This window comes from Aspergillus aculeatinus (genome assembly GCF_003184765.1).
Source record: "Aspergillus aculeatinus CBS 121060 unplaced genomic scaffold BO66scaffold_18, whole genome shotgun sequence".
NCBI classification, from domain to species: Eukaryota; Fungi; Ascomycota; class Eurotiomycetes; order Eurotiales; family Aspergillaceae; genus Aspergillus; species Aspergillus aculeatinus.
In genome coordinates, this window is record NW_020291487.1 from 432,447 (window position 1) to 451,991 (window position 19,545).

Below are 19,545 nucleotides of genomic sequence, written 5' to 3' on the forward strand. Positions count from 1 at the left end.
GCAATAAAAGTCAATATATACCTACAGAATATCTCCTGGTCAAAATGAGTCTTTTAAGGTACATTGCCGTCTCGCCGAATGCAACCTGATCAATATGATCAACATGAAAGCACCCCCCTAGAACATAGGAATGAAGCCACCCATAATTCGGCAGTGACATTATATGTGAGCCTCATATGAGACTATCCGTGTGGTAAAAAGTGTTATCACTAGGTACATTGCTAACATGAGAGAGCCTGGACCACATCGCGAAAGAGGAGATTGGCTGGAGGCAAAACGTACGGTGGTACATCGCCAAAAACATTAGCCAGCTGTGTTTGCAAAGAACCATTTAGACCACTAGACGCTGTTGCTAATTGATGTCTATCGGTTGACTTGCCCTGGTCTTGCTGACCAAACAAGCTTGCCAGGCCCGATTTCTCAAACAAGTCACTTGGTGCATGCGCATATGTAGTTTGGGGTGCTAAACCCAGGCAGCTGAGTCTCTGCACCTTGGCTTCAGCATCGATAATGACGAAATCGCCAGAGTGTTTATCAGATAGTAAAGCGACGGGAGAGCTATCAAGCATGGTTTCAGACAGTAAGGCGAGGGTTTCGCTGTCGTAAATCTGTACATGAGGTTCGGGTCGTCGGCGTTTCTTTGACGCAGGGTTCTTGGAATGAACTTGCGCGGCAATAGCGAAAGTTTTAGTTTCAGTGCTAACCGCCGACAGGCATGGTGAACAGGGTTGTCCGTTTTCAGCTGCATCAGGGAAGCCGAGAGTCCTGACAAGGTCATGCACAGTATCCCAAATGAACACGGACCGTGTTGAGGTGATCAGGAGCTGAGAGCCCAGAAATGCCAACGCACAAGGATCCCCTGCATATAGCCCGACCCTACTATAGCGGATGCTACATGTTTGAGCATCAATCAATAATGTAACACCGGGATCCGCAGATGATGCCGAATTCAAGCAAACGGCGAGAACCGATCCATCCTGCGAATAATCCATGTAGGCTGCATTCAATCTTGTAGAGTGATATGTGTCACTATAGCTCTTCAGATCAATAGCATTACGACATTTCCAGGTCTCCGACAGCTGTTCGGTACCTGTTGTCTTGAGACCACTTCGTTGCCTGGCGCTTGGGCACCATATGCGAAGCACTCCATCAGCGCCGACAGTTGCGAATTCATGGGCATAATTGCGGGAAGCAAGATCCAAGATCCGTGCAGGACCCGTGCCAGAAAAATGAGGAGTGTCAATTCTGGTCACCAAATCCCACATCATGGACAAGATATTCCATCTCCAGAATTTCAGGAAAGTTTCTTGATTTTGAGTATAGCTGCGACCGCCATGATCATCGGCAGGATAGAGAGCTTGCATGTCTCTTGTGTAAGGGCTCCAGCTGTCGATGGTAGCCATCCACTTCCCGTCTTTCGAGAGCGACAAGTGACTGACATCTGGTGCAGCGATGTATGAGCCATCTGGACTAATCTTTAAAGTTGTTGTGTTGGTACGCGCAAGCGCTTGCCGTGAGACATGGCTGTTGGAGCGTATGTCGTAGGTTTGGAGTGTGCAAGCGTTCGCCACAGTATGACCTTCCGGTGTAAGCTGACGAGAAGCTGGAACAGTCAAAAGAAGTTGATCCGGGAGCTTCGGATGTAAAGCGGCGGCTATAGTTCCGACTGACAGAGGCCTCTTGGTCGAGGACCGAGTGTGAGACTTCGTCGGTGGGCACAGCTGCAAGCCGTTTATGGTGGCAAATGGCTGGAGTTCTCGCGCTGACAGCACAGTGGTGGAGTTGTCTGTTAGTTTGACAGCATAGAGGGTCCCACTGGTGGAAAGAGTTATGTTGCAAATAGGGGACGAGAGATGGGGTAAGAATTGCTTTCGGCCCGTATCCAGCTGCCACAGAACCATCACCGATTCGTTGCCGCCTGAGATGACATAGTTACCTGAAAGAGAGATGCATCAGTCATTTGGAGCCCAGCTTTGTCTTATGAACATGGCTTACCGTCCTTAGACCAACGCACCACATTAACACAACTCCTATGCCAGTGCAGCCGCCTAGGGGTAAGAGCCTTGCTGTTGCCGATATTATTCTGTAGGGAAGTGAGGATATCATTATAAATCATGATTGAGCCCCCGGATTCTCCCAGCGCAAGGTCAACACTTCCAAGGCTTGCCCGGTCTCTGGGACCCGGGATCCCCGCTCGTTGTGGGGCTGTTTGATATCGAATATCAGCGGATGTGATACTCGTGGGCAAAGTCAACTCGCTCCAGGTATAAGGGACAGGACTTGAGTCTGAAAGATGCGCTTGACAACCGAGGAGAACATTTTGGCCTCCAAAAGCGACTAAAACTCTACCCTGGTATGCAACTCTGAGATGAGTGATCTGAGTGTTGGTGGTCAACAAGGGAACAGAGCAAGGTTCTTCATCACTTAAGCGTTGAAAAACGATATCCTTCTTCGAATCTGCGCGATCATGAACGGAGAACAGGGCGTCATTTCCAGAAGCATCGGAACAAAGGTCGATGCAGGTTGTTGGCCTGTATGCATCTCGGTAATAAAGCCGTTGACCAGAAAACCATTCCCATTTGCTCACAGAGCCAGTAGAGCTGAACACGTATAGATGATCCGAATTTTGTGGAGAGAGCTTGTATTCGATTACATTGTCGGTAGACTTCAACTTCAGCACTCGAAAAAGCCGCGAACTCGTCACCGAGTAGATGTGAACCGCTGTTTTAAGACCAAGAAAAAGGTACCTATGATGAATTCTGTAAGAAATTGTTTCAGAAGATAATCAATGATACGACTCACTCATCATCTGAAGTGAACAAGGGGTCAGAGTTGCTAAATCGTCCAGCAGCAATTCCAGACAAGAACCAGGCATCCCGTGCAGTTTCCTTCGGTTCTCTCTCGCTAGGCTCAGGAATATCCTCCGGAACAGTAACAGCATCAGGTGCCACGGCCGCTGTCCTTCCGACCATCCTAGGCCGCAAAGAATCGTCTTTCTGAGCCCCATCGTCGGTTGGTGATGTACGACGGCGCTTGATGCGAACATCATCGGTTGAGACCATCTTCCCTTGGGCCATCTCGCTGGCGCGCGATCTTTTGGAAAGTTGCCTATGCTCCGAATCTGACATTGGTTCACCAGGCAATGAGAAGAGAATTAAACTCAGCCTTCTAGTTTGAGTGTTGTTGTAGATGATGTACTCTATGGATGAGACAGACTAGCATCATTGATGTTGCGTAGCCTGTAGGTGTTGAAGACAAGCTAGGATGATGACCACCTGCTTGTAGTAGGTTCCTTTTTTTTTTTTTTTGCTTCTCTTTTGCCTTACTGCCATAGTCAAACACCATCCATTCACTGGTCCGGCTCTATTCCTAGTACGTACTAGCGCTTTGATCATGTGTGCTCTAGCACTTAAAGACTAACAGGCTTTCGGTTAGGCGCAAATCTTCAAATGGAAAAAGGTGGGGTCTGTGTCGAATCAAGTAACCAATAGTACAGATTTGATCAATCCTCAACGTGAGTAAATTATTCCTCACTTTCAAAGACTGCGGTTTACAGACTCCAACGGCCTTATTCTTACCATCCGGTAGCTGCACATCACAACAGAAGACATTCCCTATTTACTGGTACTCTCGCCTTCCTGAGTATCAGAACTACCTTTGGTGCAGATTTATTTCACTTATATTATCTCTTCTCATTCCCGAGACACACTTTGGCCCAATGATCATTCCCGTCAGGTGCTTCTCTTGTGGCAAGGTAGGTAGCAATACACTTATTCCAGCTTCCCTACACGGCTTCTAACCATCGTGGAGTAACAGGTTGTTGGAGATCTATGGGAGCGCTACCTACAGCTTCTAGATGAAGGCATACCAGACGGGTAGGTCATTATTCAGTGGATTGCTTTGACAAGAACACCATGCCTGACGAAAATACTTTATAGTGATGCTATGGATCAGTTGGGCTGTAGAAGATATTGTTGTCGCCGGATGATCATGACTCATGTCGATTTGATTGAGAAACTTCTCAGGTATGAGCGAATGACTCGAACCAACATCGAATTATAGTGTTGACATTGTCCGCAAGGTATAATCCCACCGAAAGGGACCGGGCGAAGTCTCAAATATGAAGCGGTTATCGATTACATTCCACAGCTTTCTAAAAATGCCTGTTGCCTTGACTCTTCCCCGATGACCTCCATACAATCCTTTCCGGACGTGCGGCCTTGCTGCTCCCTTATTTCGGTGACTACCAAAGGAAAAACGGCTTTGCAAAAGGTTTTATCTGTGGTAATGTCAATAGCGATTGACTTCAATCACTCCAGGTCCCTTCATCTGTGGTTTCCCAATGGTTTCCTAGTGGTTTTCAGCGGTTCTCTTGATTCTTGCACGAGCTGTTTCGGTCATGTCGGCAGTCTTACATGTGTAGTTCATTATTTCATTGGGTTCTTTTGTCTGTTTCTGTTTTTGAGATTCATACAATTATGCAGTGGCAAGAAACGCCTTCACAAGCGGTTCATTTCACTAATGTAATCAAGACTGGTTAAGTTGACTGACAAGGCACATAGTACCTTGCTCCGAACTCTAAAAGTTTCCTGGCAGTTGTTTCTGTAGACATCTTGCCTACGAACAATGTCAAGTGGTCGATTTTGACCATAGACACCCGTATATAATATGAGAGGGTTCGCGGAGGTTTGCACTATTCCTCCGTGCCACTGAGGGCCAGCATTTGACATGGTTCTTTTTGAGCTCGTTTGAACAGTTCGAATGTACATGGCAGCGGACACTACCTAGTCGTCAATGTCAGAAAACGGTTACTTACCCTTCATACCACCATAATACACGTTCTTTTTTCAAGTACTGTACGAAGCAACATCTAGATCCATATAACCATTTACCGAAGCAAAACTCTATCTACCTACGTAGAGATAAGAAACACGGCCAACCGTTGATCTGATATTTACAATACAGTATCTCCTCATCATCACACCATTTTTGCTGGATACATGTCACGATTACTCGGACAACTGTACGGCTAGTATAAGTTAGTATGTACAGTACAGTACAGTAAGTTACAACAGCTTATCATATAACGTATTTGGTAAGCGAGTCAGCCATATAAGCCATTCGGCCACCTATATATTATATATAAAATAGCTGATTTTTAAATTATATTATCTTCACAAATTTCTATTAAATCTTTTTAAAACTAAATATTCAAAGTTATATATATATAATCTTTTTACTTACAGAATAAAAAATTTTAATTATTTTTATAAGCTTTTGTATATACTATTTATATATCTTATAAAAATAATATTCTATTAGAGAATTACTACTGGTAAAGAATAGATTTTAGAAGAAAATAAACTGATTTACTATATAAAGTAAGTTCTTAAATTAAATATTATAGATTTTCTAAAGTATATATTCTAAGATTATTGAACTATTTAAAGATTAAAATCAGCTTTGTATATATAATATATAGGTGGCCAACTGGCTTATATAGCCGACTCGCTTACCGATTACGTTACTACCGTTAGTGCCAGTCGTGCTCGGCGCGAAGCGTCTCACGACGGCAAGGCACATGATGCGTGATGAGACCTCCATTGAGTGCTAGAACTGCTGATAGGCCTTTTCAAGTGATTTTTGAGCCAACTTCTCCAAGGTTGTTGTCTTGCTATCAACTTGCATCTATCTGTATGTTTTTCATGCGATACTGCTTTTTATTTACACCACATTAGGATCCGTCAAGGATCCAGAGTACCATTTCCACCGCCTTTTCCTGTCTTATGAGATCTCCAGACCATTAGCTTCCTAGCGCCTCTAGATACACCATGTATGAAAATGTAATTTCCGCGATGACTCAATATAGAATGCTAAATCGCATAGGCTTGACCAAAACCACATCGTTACATCTGATACAACATCGGGACACGATGTAGTGTCGTCCCTCGTTTCAGACCAAGATGCGGGCGGCCACGATGGCTCTCCGGAGCGCGATTCCGAGTGTGGATGTAATTCCACGCCGCTTGGTTCAAGACCACCATTCGCAGGAATATCTCGAGAGGGACTCAAAGTATGGGTGGTAACCGGCAGGATTTGACTATCAGACCCAATCGTACTGAGACTGGTGGCAGATACGTACTGCGAACACACAGGTCAACAAAGGTGAGGCGAAATCGGATGAGGACGAGCCACCACAATCAGTGATACATGCTCCTGCAGGTTTTGGTGACTTTGTAAGTGGTTGACATACAAGTCAGCAATCCCATCAGTATACGCAACCAACCCTCTCATTGGTATCTAATAAGGAAAAGGTGAATGGACAAGTGCCACTTGTCAGTACGCTTGCACCATCGAGTGCATTGAAGTCATATACATCACATCAAACAGCACAGTCATCCTCGGGTCATGATTTTACGGCGCTCGCAGTAGTATTTCACTATCCTCCGCCTTGGCTGGAAGCTGACTGACAAGCGCTAGGTTGGGCCTGAAAGCCCTATATCACCACCTCCATCAAGTACTTCAGTTGAACATTCGGAGGGCTGGCCCGAGCGGCCAACACCTCGAGCGCAAACAAGACAAGATTTCGCAGATCCTCGCATGATTTCATGTACCAGTACTGTTGATAGTAGGGCAGATGCTGTCTCTGGAGAAGGAACGCCCTGGCCTTCGATATCCCGTGTTGAGGGTAAGTCAATCCTTTCCGGTACTGATCTCAGGAAATCACCCAACCACGATGACTTGAATGGCCTGGGTCTACGGTTTGTATACCATTCTGACAGCAAGCAGAAATTGACGCTTTGACAGCAGCCCTAGCGGAGTGTTGGGCTCTATGCAATTCATTGGCCGTTCTCGGCACTTTACATGGAGAAAGGCATGGATCCTACGTCAATACTCAAGATAAGACCTGGAAACTATGCTGGCGTCTATGTCAGGAACTCTACGTCAGTCAGAACGACTACCATTCCTCAAAAGTCAACCCTACTCTTGATATTTGTCATGCTTTTTGTCAATCTTTGTTCGAAGCTCGTGAGAAAGAAAACGAGGTCACAGATTCGATTCTCCGTGTCAGTTTTGAGCTCAATAACCATCTCTATAATACGCACGATCGAAACCTGCCGGAGGCTTTCCGTGAGAGGACTCTAGACTTCTACATCACATTGTGTCATCGTCTGATGAAGCAGAGGAGCCTAGTGTCTGAGACAGAATCCCCTTTGGGCGCGTGCTGGTCGTTTGCAGAGATCCTCTTCACCATACGTCAGAATAAAAAGGAAAACAAGAAGCCAGACGAAGATTTGCTGGGATCGGCAATTCAAGCTTGTTGGGAACTTTGCGATGTTTTCAGGGAGGGTTGGGCACAGCGAAGCCATCGAAGTTCTGACCGTGGAACACCACGGCCAAGTCAAGCAACTTTCCAGCAGGTCATCGAGCAGGTCAAGGTCTCTCAATTCATTGCTTGTGACGAGGTTTTGGGACAATCTAAAAATCCTGAGACCCCGACTACCGTTTTTGATGATAGTGCAGCCATCTCACCAGATGAGGCACCCCTCCAGAACATTTTTGTCTTGGGCCAAGGCTCAATTCAAGCATCGCAAACTGCCTGTTCTCCAAATTCATCAGCCGCATCAGGACAATCACAATCATCGGAGCAAACCTCATCGACCAAAACAATAACCACCATGTCGGGAGGGTTGAACCTGGCAGCTATCAAATTATTGGTTACAAAGGCTGCAATCAACAGCGGTTATCAGCGTTCTGGGACACAAACTTTCTCGTCATTCGTCAAATCGCTGTCTTCCGACGCATTCGGCTCTACCCCTTGGCAAATATCTCTATTGAAGAACTATAAAAGGCTGGTAGCGTTTGACCCAATTTTCAAAGGTGCTAGTTTCCAGGCACGAGCAAGTGCCATTGATGTAGCGCAAGCCGTTCGGCTTGTCGCGCAGGGCGGACAATACCCATGGTTGCTAGATCTTTACCGCTTGGTCTTTGGGTTCCATACAGACGAGGCTATCAACCGGAAGGAGATCGTACTTCAAGTATGATCCTATCGATTCATTAGCGTCTTCCCCGCAAATTCTTCGATGCTGACCGCTAGGGGCATGGGTTGCACTCGTGGTTCTACTAGATATCACACCAACTGTAAGTTGGGCTCTTGTTCACTCTCATCTGTGTACGAGCAAGCAAGGCCCCACTAGCCCTGCCGTCGGAATCTTAACCTGACGGTATGTCACGCGCAACTCTCAAGTCACACTGCGTGCTTAATTCCTGCCTCGATAGATGGATGGAAGAAAAGCTTTCTCTAGATTCAGACTGCACTATGCCGTGTGCAAGTAAATATAAATAGTAGAGGTCGTTGGTTCATTCGACGCCGTGCACATCGTTCTGGTTCCGTATGGAATATTCTACATTGGCATGCTTCCTATATCGATAAGTAGTGAAGCTTGATGACAATAACCCCAAGCATGTTTAGGTCCGTATGGCTACAGTTAAAGATGGTCCTAGTGATAAACTATATGAGCTCTTGCACGGTGGAAGGATCAAAGAGGTAAATGGTATGTATATGCTATTCCGCGCCTTATGCGCACTAACGCCAGTGGTAGCATGTCCTCAAAACATTGATTCTGAATAAGTTCAGAGAATTGAATATATCCGATACATCTGTTTGGCCTCTCGCAGGGAAGTGATAGATTATAACGAGAAAACATCCACGAGTGCTTGCCTTTCATTATAGAAGCTAGGGCTGATCTTGACTTCCTGATGACTGTTCCCTCCTACACAGCATTTGCGATAGCATAAAGTGGCTCACATCCTCATCTGTCCAGTAGCTCAGGTGGCTGGCAATACTTGCAATCATAGATATATCGAATGCACCCCTAGACGGTTAGCGCTTGGCATTATTGAAAGACCATAATCGACTTGGGACGCCGAACTTACTCCTGTATGCTATAGTCAACACGCCCGTTGGCATTCAGGGCCCTTACCTTGGCATCCTCTAGCAGAATCCTTTTCGAGCCACTGTCTGCCCCAGGGGCTCCGCTAGCATGTTCTCTGGCTTGTAAATTCTGCTTCGCTGAGATCCTGTCCCGATGGATTTTTCCGTAGAGCGTTTCCAAATCAGAGTGAAGCAGTGTGGGTCGTCGACTTTTGTCTTCACTCAGCGCAGAGGCACCCGTGACCGATGGTAGATTCTGGGGGTCTTGAGTATTCGCATTGGACGATGAGCGGATTGAGGCATCCTCGGGACTCAGACCGAGGCTACGGTTAAGAAGACTGCTGGCGACACCTGACGTGAAATTCGTCCAGAGAGATCCCACACTTTGGCCGACACGATTACCGATCATGGAAAGACTCTGACCGGATGTTGCCCAAAGACTTTTCTTTACCGACGGCAAAGGCTGCGGCTTGAGCGATGACAGTGCTGGTGAGATCAAAGGCTCTAAACGATAACTCACGGGGTCAGAGGGATGGAAAATATTGTACAGCTGCCCACATTTAGGTGAAGAAACAGATAACTCATTCTGAGCGAGCACGGTGCTAGTCTGGTGTGAAGCAAAAGACTTTGTGTGGGGAGTAGGCTGCAATGGTGTTTCCAATGCGCATTTCTCTGAGAAGGACGATACTTCTGCTAGTCCCTCGTCTCGAGCCAGCCGCGCAGCAATAGTCTTCCCTTTGAGCATCTGAAATAATGCGACAGGGGAGCCTAGACAGAAGAATTCCTGGCATTGAAATTCCAAAGAATCTCGACAACATTCTGGCTGTCTGGCATTGACCGAGGGGGTTGCATGACGGCTATCATGGGGTTCATGACGGCTATCATGGGGTTCATGGCAGAGTATATCAAAGAGGATTGCACTACCAAGAGAATGGCCGCAAAGACTCACTGAGCCTTTGAAGGAAGGATTTCGCTCCTTGAAAAGCCTCAGGATTCTATTGCACTCCCCTTTCACTATGTGAGATATGTGTTCACAATACGCACTCTGATAAAGCAGAACATCCATAGCCAGGTCGGATATGAGATTCCGAACAGCAGGCACGTTGTCGAGTGTAATATCTGATAGAGTAGGGTATGCTGGTATTGCATCTTCGGGAGCCTCCGCGTCCGCTAAGTCGAGTTCCTTCCGACTTTGCTCCATTCGTTGATAGGGAAAATCGAGCATATGCCTCCAACACCTATGACAAATACTGGATCAGTACGTGGATTTCATATGAACACAAGCCATTGAGAGGCTCGGCCAAGGCTAGATGTGAAGGGTGGTATCGCAATGTAGAGGGGCCAAAAGACTAACACGGGTAGGACCTGGATGCGGCAGTTTTCATGCTTATCAGCGAATTGCGAGTTGAAGGCTTGAAGATCGGGTGATGCTCGATAAACACTTTTCATCGTTTTGCGTAAAACATTGACATCGTGTATGAAATTTACACTTTCTAGGCGCAAGCCCAGGCGCTGGCCAATCCCATGAGTGACTAGGACCAAGTGATCTATCTTCCGATCTCGATCTTCATTGGAGTCTTTTGATGCCTCCATCTCCTTCTGATCTTGAGTACGCACTTGCTCTTCAAGCTCGGCCAATTCCGAGCGACCATCTGCCCCATTACACGGCTCTTTGGTTGCAGACCCTGTTGTTGTATTCGTTAGACTGGGGTTGTCTGGTCCAGTCAATTCGGTCAAACCCAACAACTTGGATTCTACTTCGAGCTGCCCTGGTAGTTTGGTGCGACGCTTGAGCCCATCGTGTGTCTGCTTTGGTGGAGTGCCACATTTTGATGAATCTGTGGGCTTCTTCGCTTCATTGAAGCCACGTATAAGTTTTGTGCCTGCGACAGCACCCAGCTTTTGGTATACAGTAGTGCTGACCCTGGACATGAAGTCATCACTTGTCAGCAGCGCAGTGGAAGCATCTTGATATGTGACTATATTGCTCATATAAGCGCCGAACAATCGATAATCCCTTGGTTCATTACTGGTTCCGGAAGTACCACGGGGGCTAGAATCTGTTTGACAAAATGAGCGATTCAGTCTGTTGACTTGCGCGTTTTTGACTTACCTTGGTGACTAAGTGTTGTCGACGAAGCAGTTGATGGAGAGCGACGGGTGTCCGAGCATCGCCAGGGTTTTAGCTTTAGATATCCCTCCTCAAGCTGTGTTGCTAAGTTCTCTTCGCATGGCTTCATAGTCGATCCTTCCTGAAAGAACCATGTCCCTCGGCGCACTTCATATATGGGGCCTACCCAGTACGTTGGCGCCAGCTCCCTATTTTCCACGTTCACATCGAACAAAAAGTCCTCATTCACGGAAACCTTGGTTGGAACGCGTGAACAGCCAGGGTCTGCTTGTTCGTGGCTAAAGTTCTCATTTTCAACCTCGATGTCCGATATCCTTTGGAAAGCTTCTTCAATGGCATGAGAGTCCCTAATTGAGAATTGCACAAATTTCTTGGGGGGTGGCAGCTTGAGATCTTCTTTATTCCGAGCACTGGTAGACAGCTCCGGCTTCCTTTTCGGAGAGTCCACTGCATAAAACCACTTGACACTCAAGGGCGGGCAGTCTTCAGGGTAACGGTGTAAGCTGAGTCTGTACCTATGCGTGACAGCATGGTCTTGTCCTTGGGATTGCTTCAGGATATTCTGGATATCGTGTTGCTTGTCTGTAGTAGACAAGGGTGTCGAGCTTTGGGGGCTACTCCAAGGCGAAATTGCCCCTAGGAAAGGACCCCGTTGGCTTTCTTTTGGCATGAAGCTCAGGAGAGCTCGTGGTCTCGTGGCAAAAGCCAATGCGCCTACGTCAGATGAACTGATAAAAAGAAAGTATCAGACGAGGCTGTGAGACCTCAGAGGCCTAGGTGCTTGTATTAAATCGCAGAGGGTGCTCGGAATCGCAAATATTCATCCGTGCTTTCTGGCCTTGTTGGCAGTTTAACTAAGGCTTTGTGGATCAGCCGCCCAAAAGCTTCGTAGCTGACCACCTCCTCGTACACAGGGATAAATTATGTCAATTTGCAGGTGCTTACGATTTAGCGGGTGGATGACTAGTCACATATGCCACATAACTTATTTATTGTCTCAATCACTTATCAGTCATCAAGGATGATGGTTTATCTAGTGAACACAAATGGAGTTCAGTCGGTGCCGTAACGCAATTAAGACGGCGACATCATCAGGCATTAGGCAGCAGCAGCCGGCATCCGGCAGCAGCCGCTTACACGTCCTACGTCATTAACCAGATACTCTATGCACAGATTAGTGTTTATGTATGACATACCGTGGTTATATCTATCTTTTTGTGAATAGTAATATATTGGTCAGGTAAATTATTTACAATGACTATTAGGTAGCCGACATGTAGGCCAGTTACACACGCGGTTCCAATCTGACCGATTCTAAGAGTTCTTCTGTGTAATTCCCGGTAACCTAACTTAGTGAGCGATGCCAGTCATCTCATCCTAACCCCACCTTGTCATTGGGTTCCTACACTAGTGCAGTTCTACCTCGAGGACCAGACGGCAACCAACCCCACGGAGTCTCCTTCGTTCATCATACCAGCAGCTCCTACCCCCCAACAAGGTCACTTAAACGTTGAGTGCTCACCTGGTCACCTACTGATACTTACGTTTGGTATCTTCCCCCGCAAGGTGCGATTCTGAATCTTTGAACTTTCAGTTTGCTCAAGAAGCCTATTTCTTCGAGGTCGAGGGAGACCACAAGGAGAAAATGAACGTGCTCAAACTACAGAGGTTCGCATCGATACCACGAGTAGAAGCTGCGGGGTCACTGACCATGGCTCAGGAAATTCCCGCAATTCGACCAGGCAGACATCTTCTCCCTCCAAGATGCGTTTCGGAAGCTGGATGTCGACGACAGGGGCTATCTCGACGAGGCCACTGTGATCAAGGCAACGCAACAAACGGAACGGAAGCCTTATGATGTCGTACGCCAAGCCTTGAAAGAGGTCGAGTTGGACAGTTCCCGCCGCGTCGAACTGGAGGACTACGTGGATGTTAGTATCCTGAAAAGCACTTTCGTCAATAATGCTAACGCAAATCGGCAGCTCATCTCCAAAGTTCGCTTTGCACCAGCGCAAAATCAGGCTGGTGGCCATGGTCCCGCAGCAGTCATACCAGGAAATGTCACTGGGCAGTCCCGCCACGTCTCTAAGGGGAGCATCGGTGGGAAAATCCATGTACAAGGCTCGTCCGCAAATGTGACACACACTATAAACGAAGATGAGAGGACCGAATTCACCAGGCATATCAATGCTGTTCTCGCAGGGGACCCAGACATCGGCCACTCTCTACCTTTTCCTACCGATACCTTTGAGATGTTCGATAAATGCAAGGACGGTTTAGTGCTAGCAAAGCTTATCAACGACAGCGTTCCAGACACGATCGATGAGCGTGTTCTTAACAAGCCTGGGAAGAGAACAAAGGAATTGAACGCTTTCCACATGACCGAGAATAACAACATCGTCATCAACTCCGCCAAGGGAATAGGGTGTTCAGTTGTCAACATAGGGAGCGGCGATATAATCGAAGTTCGTGAGCATCTTATTCTGGGCCTCATTTGGCAAATCATCCGCCGAGGTCTCCTCGGAAAGATTGACATAAAACTTCATCCGGAGCTTTACCGGCTGCTTGAAGAAGACGAAACATTGGAGCAGTTCCTTCGCCTTCCTCCGGAGCAGATATTGCTACGTTGGTTCAACTATCACTTGAAAAATGCAAAGTGGGATAGAAGGTATGACATATCACACCAGAAACCAGGCTGCACAATCTCCGTCCACATCGGTGACTAGGCCGATCGAGGACTAATCTACTAATCCACGGAGATTTGGATGAAATATTCAGCTAACATGACATAGAGTTACAAATTTCTCAACCGATGTGAAAGACGGAGAGAACTACACCATACTACTCAATCAATTGGCGCCTGAGATCTGCTCGAGGGATCCCCTTCGAGTTCAAGATTTGGTTCAACGTGCTGAACATGTTCTGACAAATGCGGAAAAGCTCGAGTGTCGAAAGTTCCTGACCCCTACTTCGTTGGTTGCAGGAAATCCGAAGCTTAATCTTGCATTTGTGGCAAACTTGTTCAACACAATTCCTGGTCTTGACCCGATTACAGAAGAAGAGAAACTCGAGGTTGAGGACTTCGATGCTGAGGGCGAACGAGAGGCCAGAGTTTTCACTCTTTGGCTAAACTCCCTCGACGTACAGCCTTCTGTCAACTCACTGTTCGATGACCTACGCGATGGAACCATCCTGCTACAAGCGTATGATAAGGTAATTTCTGGCAGTGTGAACTGGAAACATGTCAACAAGCCTCCGACGTCTGGCGGAGAAATGATGCGGTTCAAGGCAGTCGAGAACACCAATTATGCAATCGAGCTTGGTAAACACATTGGTTTCTCCCTTGTAGGTGTGCAAGGAGCGGATATTACCGATGGCCAAAGGACTCTTACGTTGGGGCTGGTCTGGCAACTCATGCGAAAAGATATCACTATTACTCTCTCCGGCCTAGCACAACGCATGGGCAAACGCGAAATGACTGATGCAGAGATGATAAAATGGGCAAATGAGATGTCGCGAAGGGGAGGAAGAACTACGACGATTCGCAATTTCAAGGATCCGTCTATTGGATCCGGTATCTTCTTACTTGATGTGCTCAATGGCATGAAGAGCAGTTACGTTGACTATGAGCTCGTGACGCCTGGCCGGAGCGAGGAGGAGGCCTATGCCAACGCTAAGTTGAGTATTAGCATAGCACGAAAGCTCGGGGCGACGATTTGGCTGGTCCCCGAAGATATTTGTCAAGTTCGATCTCGCCTAGTGACCACTTTCATTGGTAAGTTCATTACAATTGATCTATAACGATGCATAGGTAAATTGACCATATACTGCAGGTTCGCTCATGGCTACATACGAGAAAATGCAATAGTTCGTTCGATCCAGGACTCTTACGCAAGGAGGGCTTCGTCTATGTTCTTAGACCTCGTGTTGCAAATCCCAAAGTCCCCGTTTTTAGTCATAGTGCTATCCAAATATAACCTTTAATCAAGGTCCTAACATGTCCTAACATTTCCAAATGATTCATCCTAGCTGCCAGCAACCCTTTCCGAGGGTTCGCCTATGAGTTTGAAACTATAGTGGGCCGTACCTCAATTTCTAAGCCTCACCAGGAAAGGATTATTTTCCAGTCGGCTTTCTTGGTTCTGAGCACTCGGTGACATAATAGCCACTTATAGCTTCACATACAGACCCAAGAAGAAGCAGCAGCGCGTTTTTGTAAATTTATGGATATTCTCATATGATTCCGAGGACAATCATCCGAAAACATGGATTGGTAAGACAAAGGGGATAAAAGAGTTTGATACAATTAGCATCTATCTACGTCTTATTTGGCGAAAGCTAATATGATAGTCTCAAGGACGCTTACCAGGGCTTCTCAAAAGTTTCTGCAAAGTAGAATCAGATGTCTCGAGTACAAGCTACGGCTCCTACGGCAGACCGTTTCGGAAAAAAAAAGGGTTGATCAGGAAATTCGGACGGACGAGTAGGACGAGGGATGAGGGATGAAAGATCGAGTGATATTAATTTGCGACTCGAGGACGAGGAAACTGGCCGCCAGTTATCGTTAGGAGGGTTAAAGGACGACAAAAGCTGGCGTTAAATCAAGATAGGAAAGAGGCTCGCTCGACGTTCGTTCGGCAAAGTTTCGAGCTGCTGACCACGATAAATAACAAATTGACAAACCATCTGGGCCGCGCCGTCCCTCTCCCAACCAGGAGTCTTTGCTTCATCACTACGATGAATAACATCGTTGAATGAAACAAGGCGGGACGGGTCGGTGAATGAAACGATCATAGGTATACCAATAAGCATGTAGCAGCTGTGAGGGGGACAGGGGGAACAGGGGGAACACCAAGGCACAATAAACTAGGGCTTAAAAGATCAAGAAGCACTGGGCAGTTATAGGGGGGAGGTAAGAAAGTCAAAGCTGATTACCGGTAAAATCTCCGAGGGTGTTGGGGGTTTCGCATCTCCCATAGGCAAGGCATTATACCAGGACGGCCTGATATACGACTTTGGGTATCAGCGAGCCAAGCAGGAGAGCAACCTACTCCGCGGTGTCCAGTTCATCATGAGCAGAAGCCAAGGGGTCTAACGTGGCCACTTCAGAGGGATCAGTATCTTGTTAAGGTTGAATGTTAGACGACTAACCTTTTCTTTCCTCGCCATTTGGTCCGTTTTCACGATCATCGTCGTTTCGTTCTCGCTCATCATCGCGGCGTTCCCGACCTTCTTTGACATCACGATCTCTCTCATCAGGGCTACGGGAGCGATCACGAGAACGCTCCCGTTCACGTTCACGTCTGTCATAATCACGGTCCCGACGGTCATAATCACGGTCCCGACGCTCGTAGTCACGATCATGGCGGTCATACTCCCGATCATACCTTTCATCCCTGCGTGGAGAGTAATCGCCACGGCTGCGTCGAGGTGAAGGAGAGCGGCCACGGCGGGGAGGGGTACGGTCACGCCGACGGTCGCGACCAGAGTCAAAACGCCAGGAGGCAGAAGGGGGAGTCCGAGCCCACTTTGACATGTTAATTGAATGTTTTCATGGTGTGGGCAGCCGGATGACAAACCTCTATCTTCAGTAAATCATCGCGGCCAATTCGCTTATTGTGCATCTCATGATAGGCATCATCTGCATCACGGCGACTCTCATACTCCACGAAAGCAAACCTGCCAACGTAAGTCAAGGTGAAGAGTCTGGAATGGCTTGGTTACATACAGTCTGCTCGACGGAGTTCGCGGTGCTGGAATATCACAACGCACAAGTCGGCCATACCTACAAGAAACGTCAGGAACAATCAAAGCCCAAGTACTCATTACAATGTGAATTTGACTCGGGAGAATGATGAACAGGTAGATGGTGGTAGTATTGGGTTTGGCGGAGAATTCCGCTCACAGCACTACCACAAAGCAGCAATGAGAGAGAATCTCTCTGAAACGGGAAAAAGTGAACAGCTTCGCCTGCGATACTGCGAGACTCCGTCGAGTGTTTTCGCGTTTGAGGAGACGAGTTGTTGGATATAGTAGCGAGTAGGCAATCGACGAGCGGCACGTACCGTTCGAATTCGTAGGCAAGATCGCGAGCTCGAGTCCCGTGCCCGAAGCCGGTGACATATAGGGTAGTGCCAGGACGAGACATGCTATGAGCGTGGCTAGATCAGTTTTTGATAGGTAGGAATGTAGAGAGGTGTTGGCTGCTCGAAGGATAATTGAAGTAAGTGAGGTCAGTAAGGGAGCTTTGGGATGCTAGAGTCGATTTAGCACATGTTCTACGGGTGGTCAAACATACCACTAATGATGTGCTTAGTAAGCGGGATGACTAGTCAGGTTGCATATGAGCGGTGAACACAGTTGATCTGAACTATATTTTGAGTACATGTAGAATATTCCTGCAGCACATAATCCCAAGCTCTTTATATAAGTAGAAATATTCCATATGATTTTATAAATCACTGTCTTCTATTATTAAAATTTAATTTTCTTATATATTTCTTTAAGTTTATTATATTTAAGTTTTTAAATATCTATTAAGTACTTATAAAGTATTTCTTAATTTTAGATTTTTATAATATTATTAAATTTATTTCTATAAAGAAGAATAATTTAATTTAAATAATTCTTTCAATAGAAAGACAGTTTTCTCAGATTGTGTTTTTAAAATTTAATAACTTGGTGTTAGCCGCAACCCTGAGCGGGTATTCTACTAATACTAACCGCTTACCCCCGCTGCCTTAAACAATCTTTAATATATTATATATAGTATAGATAAAAAGAAGAAATAAATATCTATAATTTATTATACTCTGATTTTAACTAGCTTTTATAATAATTAACAATAATAGTATATTTATTATTATAATTCTTGGCTTACCTAAGAATTGATTTTACTAAATAAATAATAATTAAAATATTTGTAATTGTGACGGGCAGATTATAGATAACAAACCGGCAGATTGTTACTGTTTACTATACTATTCTTTAAAAAATATATATACAGCAGTATAGTCAATGAATACTATAATAAAAATAATACTTATTAAAATTCTTAACATTATTATAATAATAATATATTTTTTATAAACTAGAAGTCTGCTTTCTAAAGCCGACTAATAGATTTTAATATAATAAGCTTATTAACATATATAATATTAAGCTTATTAATAAATTTTATATCATTACTTCTAGTCTATATTATATTATATTTTTTCTAATTCTAGTATTAATTTTTATTTTATATTATATTTTATTCTCTAATATAGTATTTATTTTATTTATATTAATTTCTTGCTGAACCGCTTATTTCTTTTTTTTCTTTTTTATAAAAACTAAAAAAATATAATCTTATTTATAGTATTTCTAACAAGATCTATTTATATATTTCTTATATTTTCTATTATTTCTACTATACTAAAAAATATAACTGTTGTATTCTAAAAATAGATATTATATTTAATTTTATATTTAATTTATTTACTGCTTTAATTATATATAAACAATTTTACTGCAGTTTTTTTAAGTATACTAATTCTATTAAATTTTGTGATGGCCGATCAAACCAACTGAATTTTATTAATATAATACTATTTGAACAAAATCTTAAGCATCAGAAGAAGAAAAGAAGAAGAAAAATAACTATATTTTCTATAATATTATATTATTTAAATATAGTATAAATAAGATAAATAAATTAAAGAAATTAAACTAGTTTTAATTTATTATTTTATTTAGATATTTTTTATATAATTCTTATATTATCCCCCGGATTAGTTTTAACTATTTTTAAATAAAAGATATTTTTATAATTTTTTTTATTATTATTTTTATAATAGAATCATAGACTGTAAATATTTTATAAAATCTAAAATAAAATTATTATTAAAATAATTAAAATTAAAAACTTTTTTTATAGCTATTTTTAGTCAGATTTTTAAATATTTTAAAAAACTAGAACTTTTTAAATAAGAATTATAAAATTTTTTTAAAAATATAAAAATATTTTTTAGATTTTTTATTAAATATTATAATAAATCTGCTACATCTGATTTTTTTTATCTAATATAATATATTAAATATTTCTAATATATATAAAAATTGAGAATTTTTTTATTTTATATTTTATATTTTTATTTATATTTATTAGCTTTATTTAGTTTTAGATTTAATTTAATAATAATTTATTTATTAATATAAATTAAAGTTTTTTAGAATAAAATACTAGATATATTCTAATATTAACTAATAGTTTTATTTAAAATATATATTTTTTTATTTTAAAATTTTATATAAATTATATTATTTATTTATTAGCTTTTTAAATAGTTATTTTTAGTTTTAATTAAAATAATTAATATAGATTCTACTTCCGGCTTAGATTAAAGTTTTTTTTTAATAATAGTTAGTTTATATAGTTTGTTATTTTTAAAAATTAAGAATATTTATTTTAATAAATTTCTAAATATTTTTAAAATAG

The 19,545-nt window shown here is 43.7% G+C and overlaps 7 protein-coding genes across 7 annotated transcripts; 4 read left to right on the top strand and 3 right to left on the bottom strand.

Annotated features, from left to right (window-relative positions):
• Positions 1 to 24: 24 nt before the first annotated feature.
• BO66DRAFT_419846 (WD repeat protein) lies at positions 25 to 3,279 on the bottom strand. Its single transcript, XM_025649841.1, has 3 exons — positions 2,803 to 3,279; positions 1,996 to 2,747; positions 25 to 1,936 (listed from the first exon to the last, which is right to left on the bottom strand). Exons 1-3 carry the CDS (start codon positions 3,126 to 3,128, stop codon positions 222 to 224), a joined length of 2,793 nt encoding a protein of 930 aa, XP_025505056.1. The 5' UTR covers positions 3,129 to 3,279; the 3' UTR covers positions 25 to 221.
• Positions 3,280 to 3,718: 439 nt separating this feature from the next.
• On the top strand, positions 3,719 to 4,124 carry BO66DRAFT_410738 (DNA-directed RNA polymerase core subunit RPB10; the record flags this gene model as incomplete). Its single annotated transcript, XM_025649258.1, has 4 exons — positions 3,719 to 3,754; positions 3,817 to 3,875; positions 3,939 to 4,025; positions 4,082 to 4,124. 4 exons carry the CDS (start codon positions 3,719 to 3,721, stop codon positions 4,122 to 4,124), a joined length of 225 nt encoding a protein of 74 aa, XP_025505057.1.
• A 1,546-nt stretch (positions 4,125 to 5,670) lies between these two features.
• Positions 5,671 to 6,428, top strand: BO66DRAFT_61042 (uncharacterized protein). Its single transcript, XM_025653442.1, has 5 exons — positions 5,671 to 5,694; positions 5,800 to 5,833; positions 5,887 to 6,073; positions 6,135 to 6,255; positions 6,315 to 6,428. Coding segments are annotated over exons 2-4 (303 nt in total). The 5' UTR covers positions 5,671 to 5,694; positions 5,800 to 5,831; the 3' UTR covers positions 6,249 to 6,255; positions 6,315 to 6,428.
• Positions 6,429 to 6,618: 190 nt separating this feature from the next.
• On the top strand, positions 6,619 to 8,246 carry BO66DRAFT_61135 (uncharacterized protein). The gene is made up of 2 exons (XM_025653443.1): positions 6,619 to 6,761; positions 6,808 to 8,246. Exons 1-2 carry the CDS (start codon positions 6,746 to 6,748, stop codon positions 8,043 to 8,045), a joined length of 1,254 nt encoding a protein of 417 aa, XP_025505059.1. The 5' UTR covers positions 6,619 to 6,745; the 3' UTR covers positions 8,046 to 8,246.
• Positions 8,247 to 8,737: 491 nt separating this feature from the next.
• On the bottom strand, positions 8,738 to 11,736 carry BO66DRAFT_320700 (DDHD family phospholipase; the record flags this gene model as incomplete). The annotated part of the gene is made up of 5 exons (XM_025643681.1): positions 8,738 to 8,876; positions 8,938 to 9,560; positions 9,624 to 10,173; positions 10,290 to 10,988; positions 11,030 to 11,736. 5 exons carry the CDS (start codon positions 11,734 to 11,736, stop codon positions 8,738 to 8,740), a joined length of 2,718 nt encoding a protein of 905 aa, XP_025505060.1.
• Positions 11,737 to 12,350: 614 nt separating this feature from the next.
• sac6 (fimbrin) lies at positions 12,351 to 15,069 on the top strand. Its single transcript, XM_025647185.1, has 5 exons — positions 12,351 to 12,734; positions 12,787 to 12,997; positions 13,049 to 13,734; positions 13,859 to 14,841; positions 14,900 to 15,069. Exons 1-5 carry the CDS (start codon positions 12,712 to 12,714, stop codon positions 14,932 to 14,934), a joined length of 1,938 nt encoding a protein of 645 aa, XP_025505061.1. The 5' UTR covers positions 12,351 to 12,711; the 3' UTR covers positions 14,935 to 15,069.
• Positions 15,070 to 16,113: 1,044 nt separating this feature from the next.
• Positions 16,114 to 17,214, bottom strand: BO66DRAFT_320795 (RNA-binding protein; the record flags this gene model as incomplete). Its single annotated transcript, XM_025643687.1, has 5 exons — positions 16,114 to 16,169; positions 16,218 to 16,593; positions 16,646 to 16,745; positions 16,795 to 16,851; positions 17,132 to 17,214. The coding sequence occupies 5 exons, from the start codon at positions 17,212 to 17,214 to the stop codon at positions 16,114 to 16,116; spliced, it is 672 nt and encodes a 223-aa protein (XP_025505062.1).
• Positions 17,215 to 19,545: the final 2,331 nt, after the last annotated feature.

Excerpts from the sequence above, each read along its gene's own strand:
- sac6 (XM_025647185.1), top strand. The coding sequence starts at position 12,712 with ATGAACGTGCTCAAACTACAGAG. Across the intron at positions 13,735-13,858 it reads AATGCAAAGTGGGATAGAAG|AGTTACAAATTTCTCAACCG; the intron begins GTATGACATATC and ends AACATGACATAG. Across the intron at positions 14,842-14,899 it reads CCTAGTGACCACTTTCATTG|GTTCGCTCATGGCTACATAC; the intron begins GTAAGTTCATTA and ends CATATACTGCAG.
- BO66DRAFT_419846 (XM_025649841.1), bottom strand. The coding sequence starts at position 3,128 with ATGTCAGATTCGGAGCATAGGCAACTTTCCAAAAGATCGCGCGCCAGC. Across the intron at positions 2,748-2,802 it reads TTGTTCACTTCAGATGATGA|GTACCTTTTTCTTGGTCTTA; the intron begins GTGAGTCGTATC and ends AATTCATCATAG. Across the intron at positions 1,937-1,995 it reads GGTGCGTTGGTCTAAGGACG|GTAACTATGTCATCTCAGGC; the intron begins GTAAGCCATGTT and ends TCTCTCTTTCAG.
- BO66DRAFT_61042 (XM_025653442.1), top strand. Across the intron at positions 6,074-6,134 it reads TATCTCGAGAGGGACTCAAA|ATACGTACTGCGAACACACA; the intron begins GTATGGGTGGTA and ends GACTGGTGGCAG.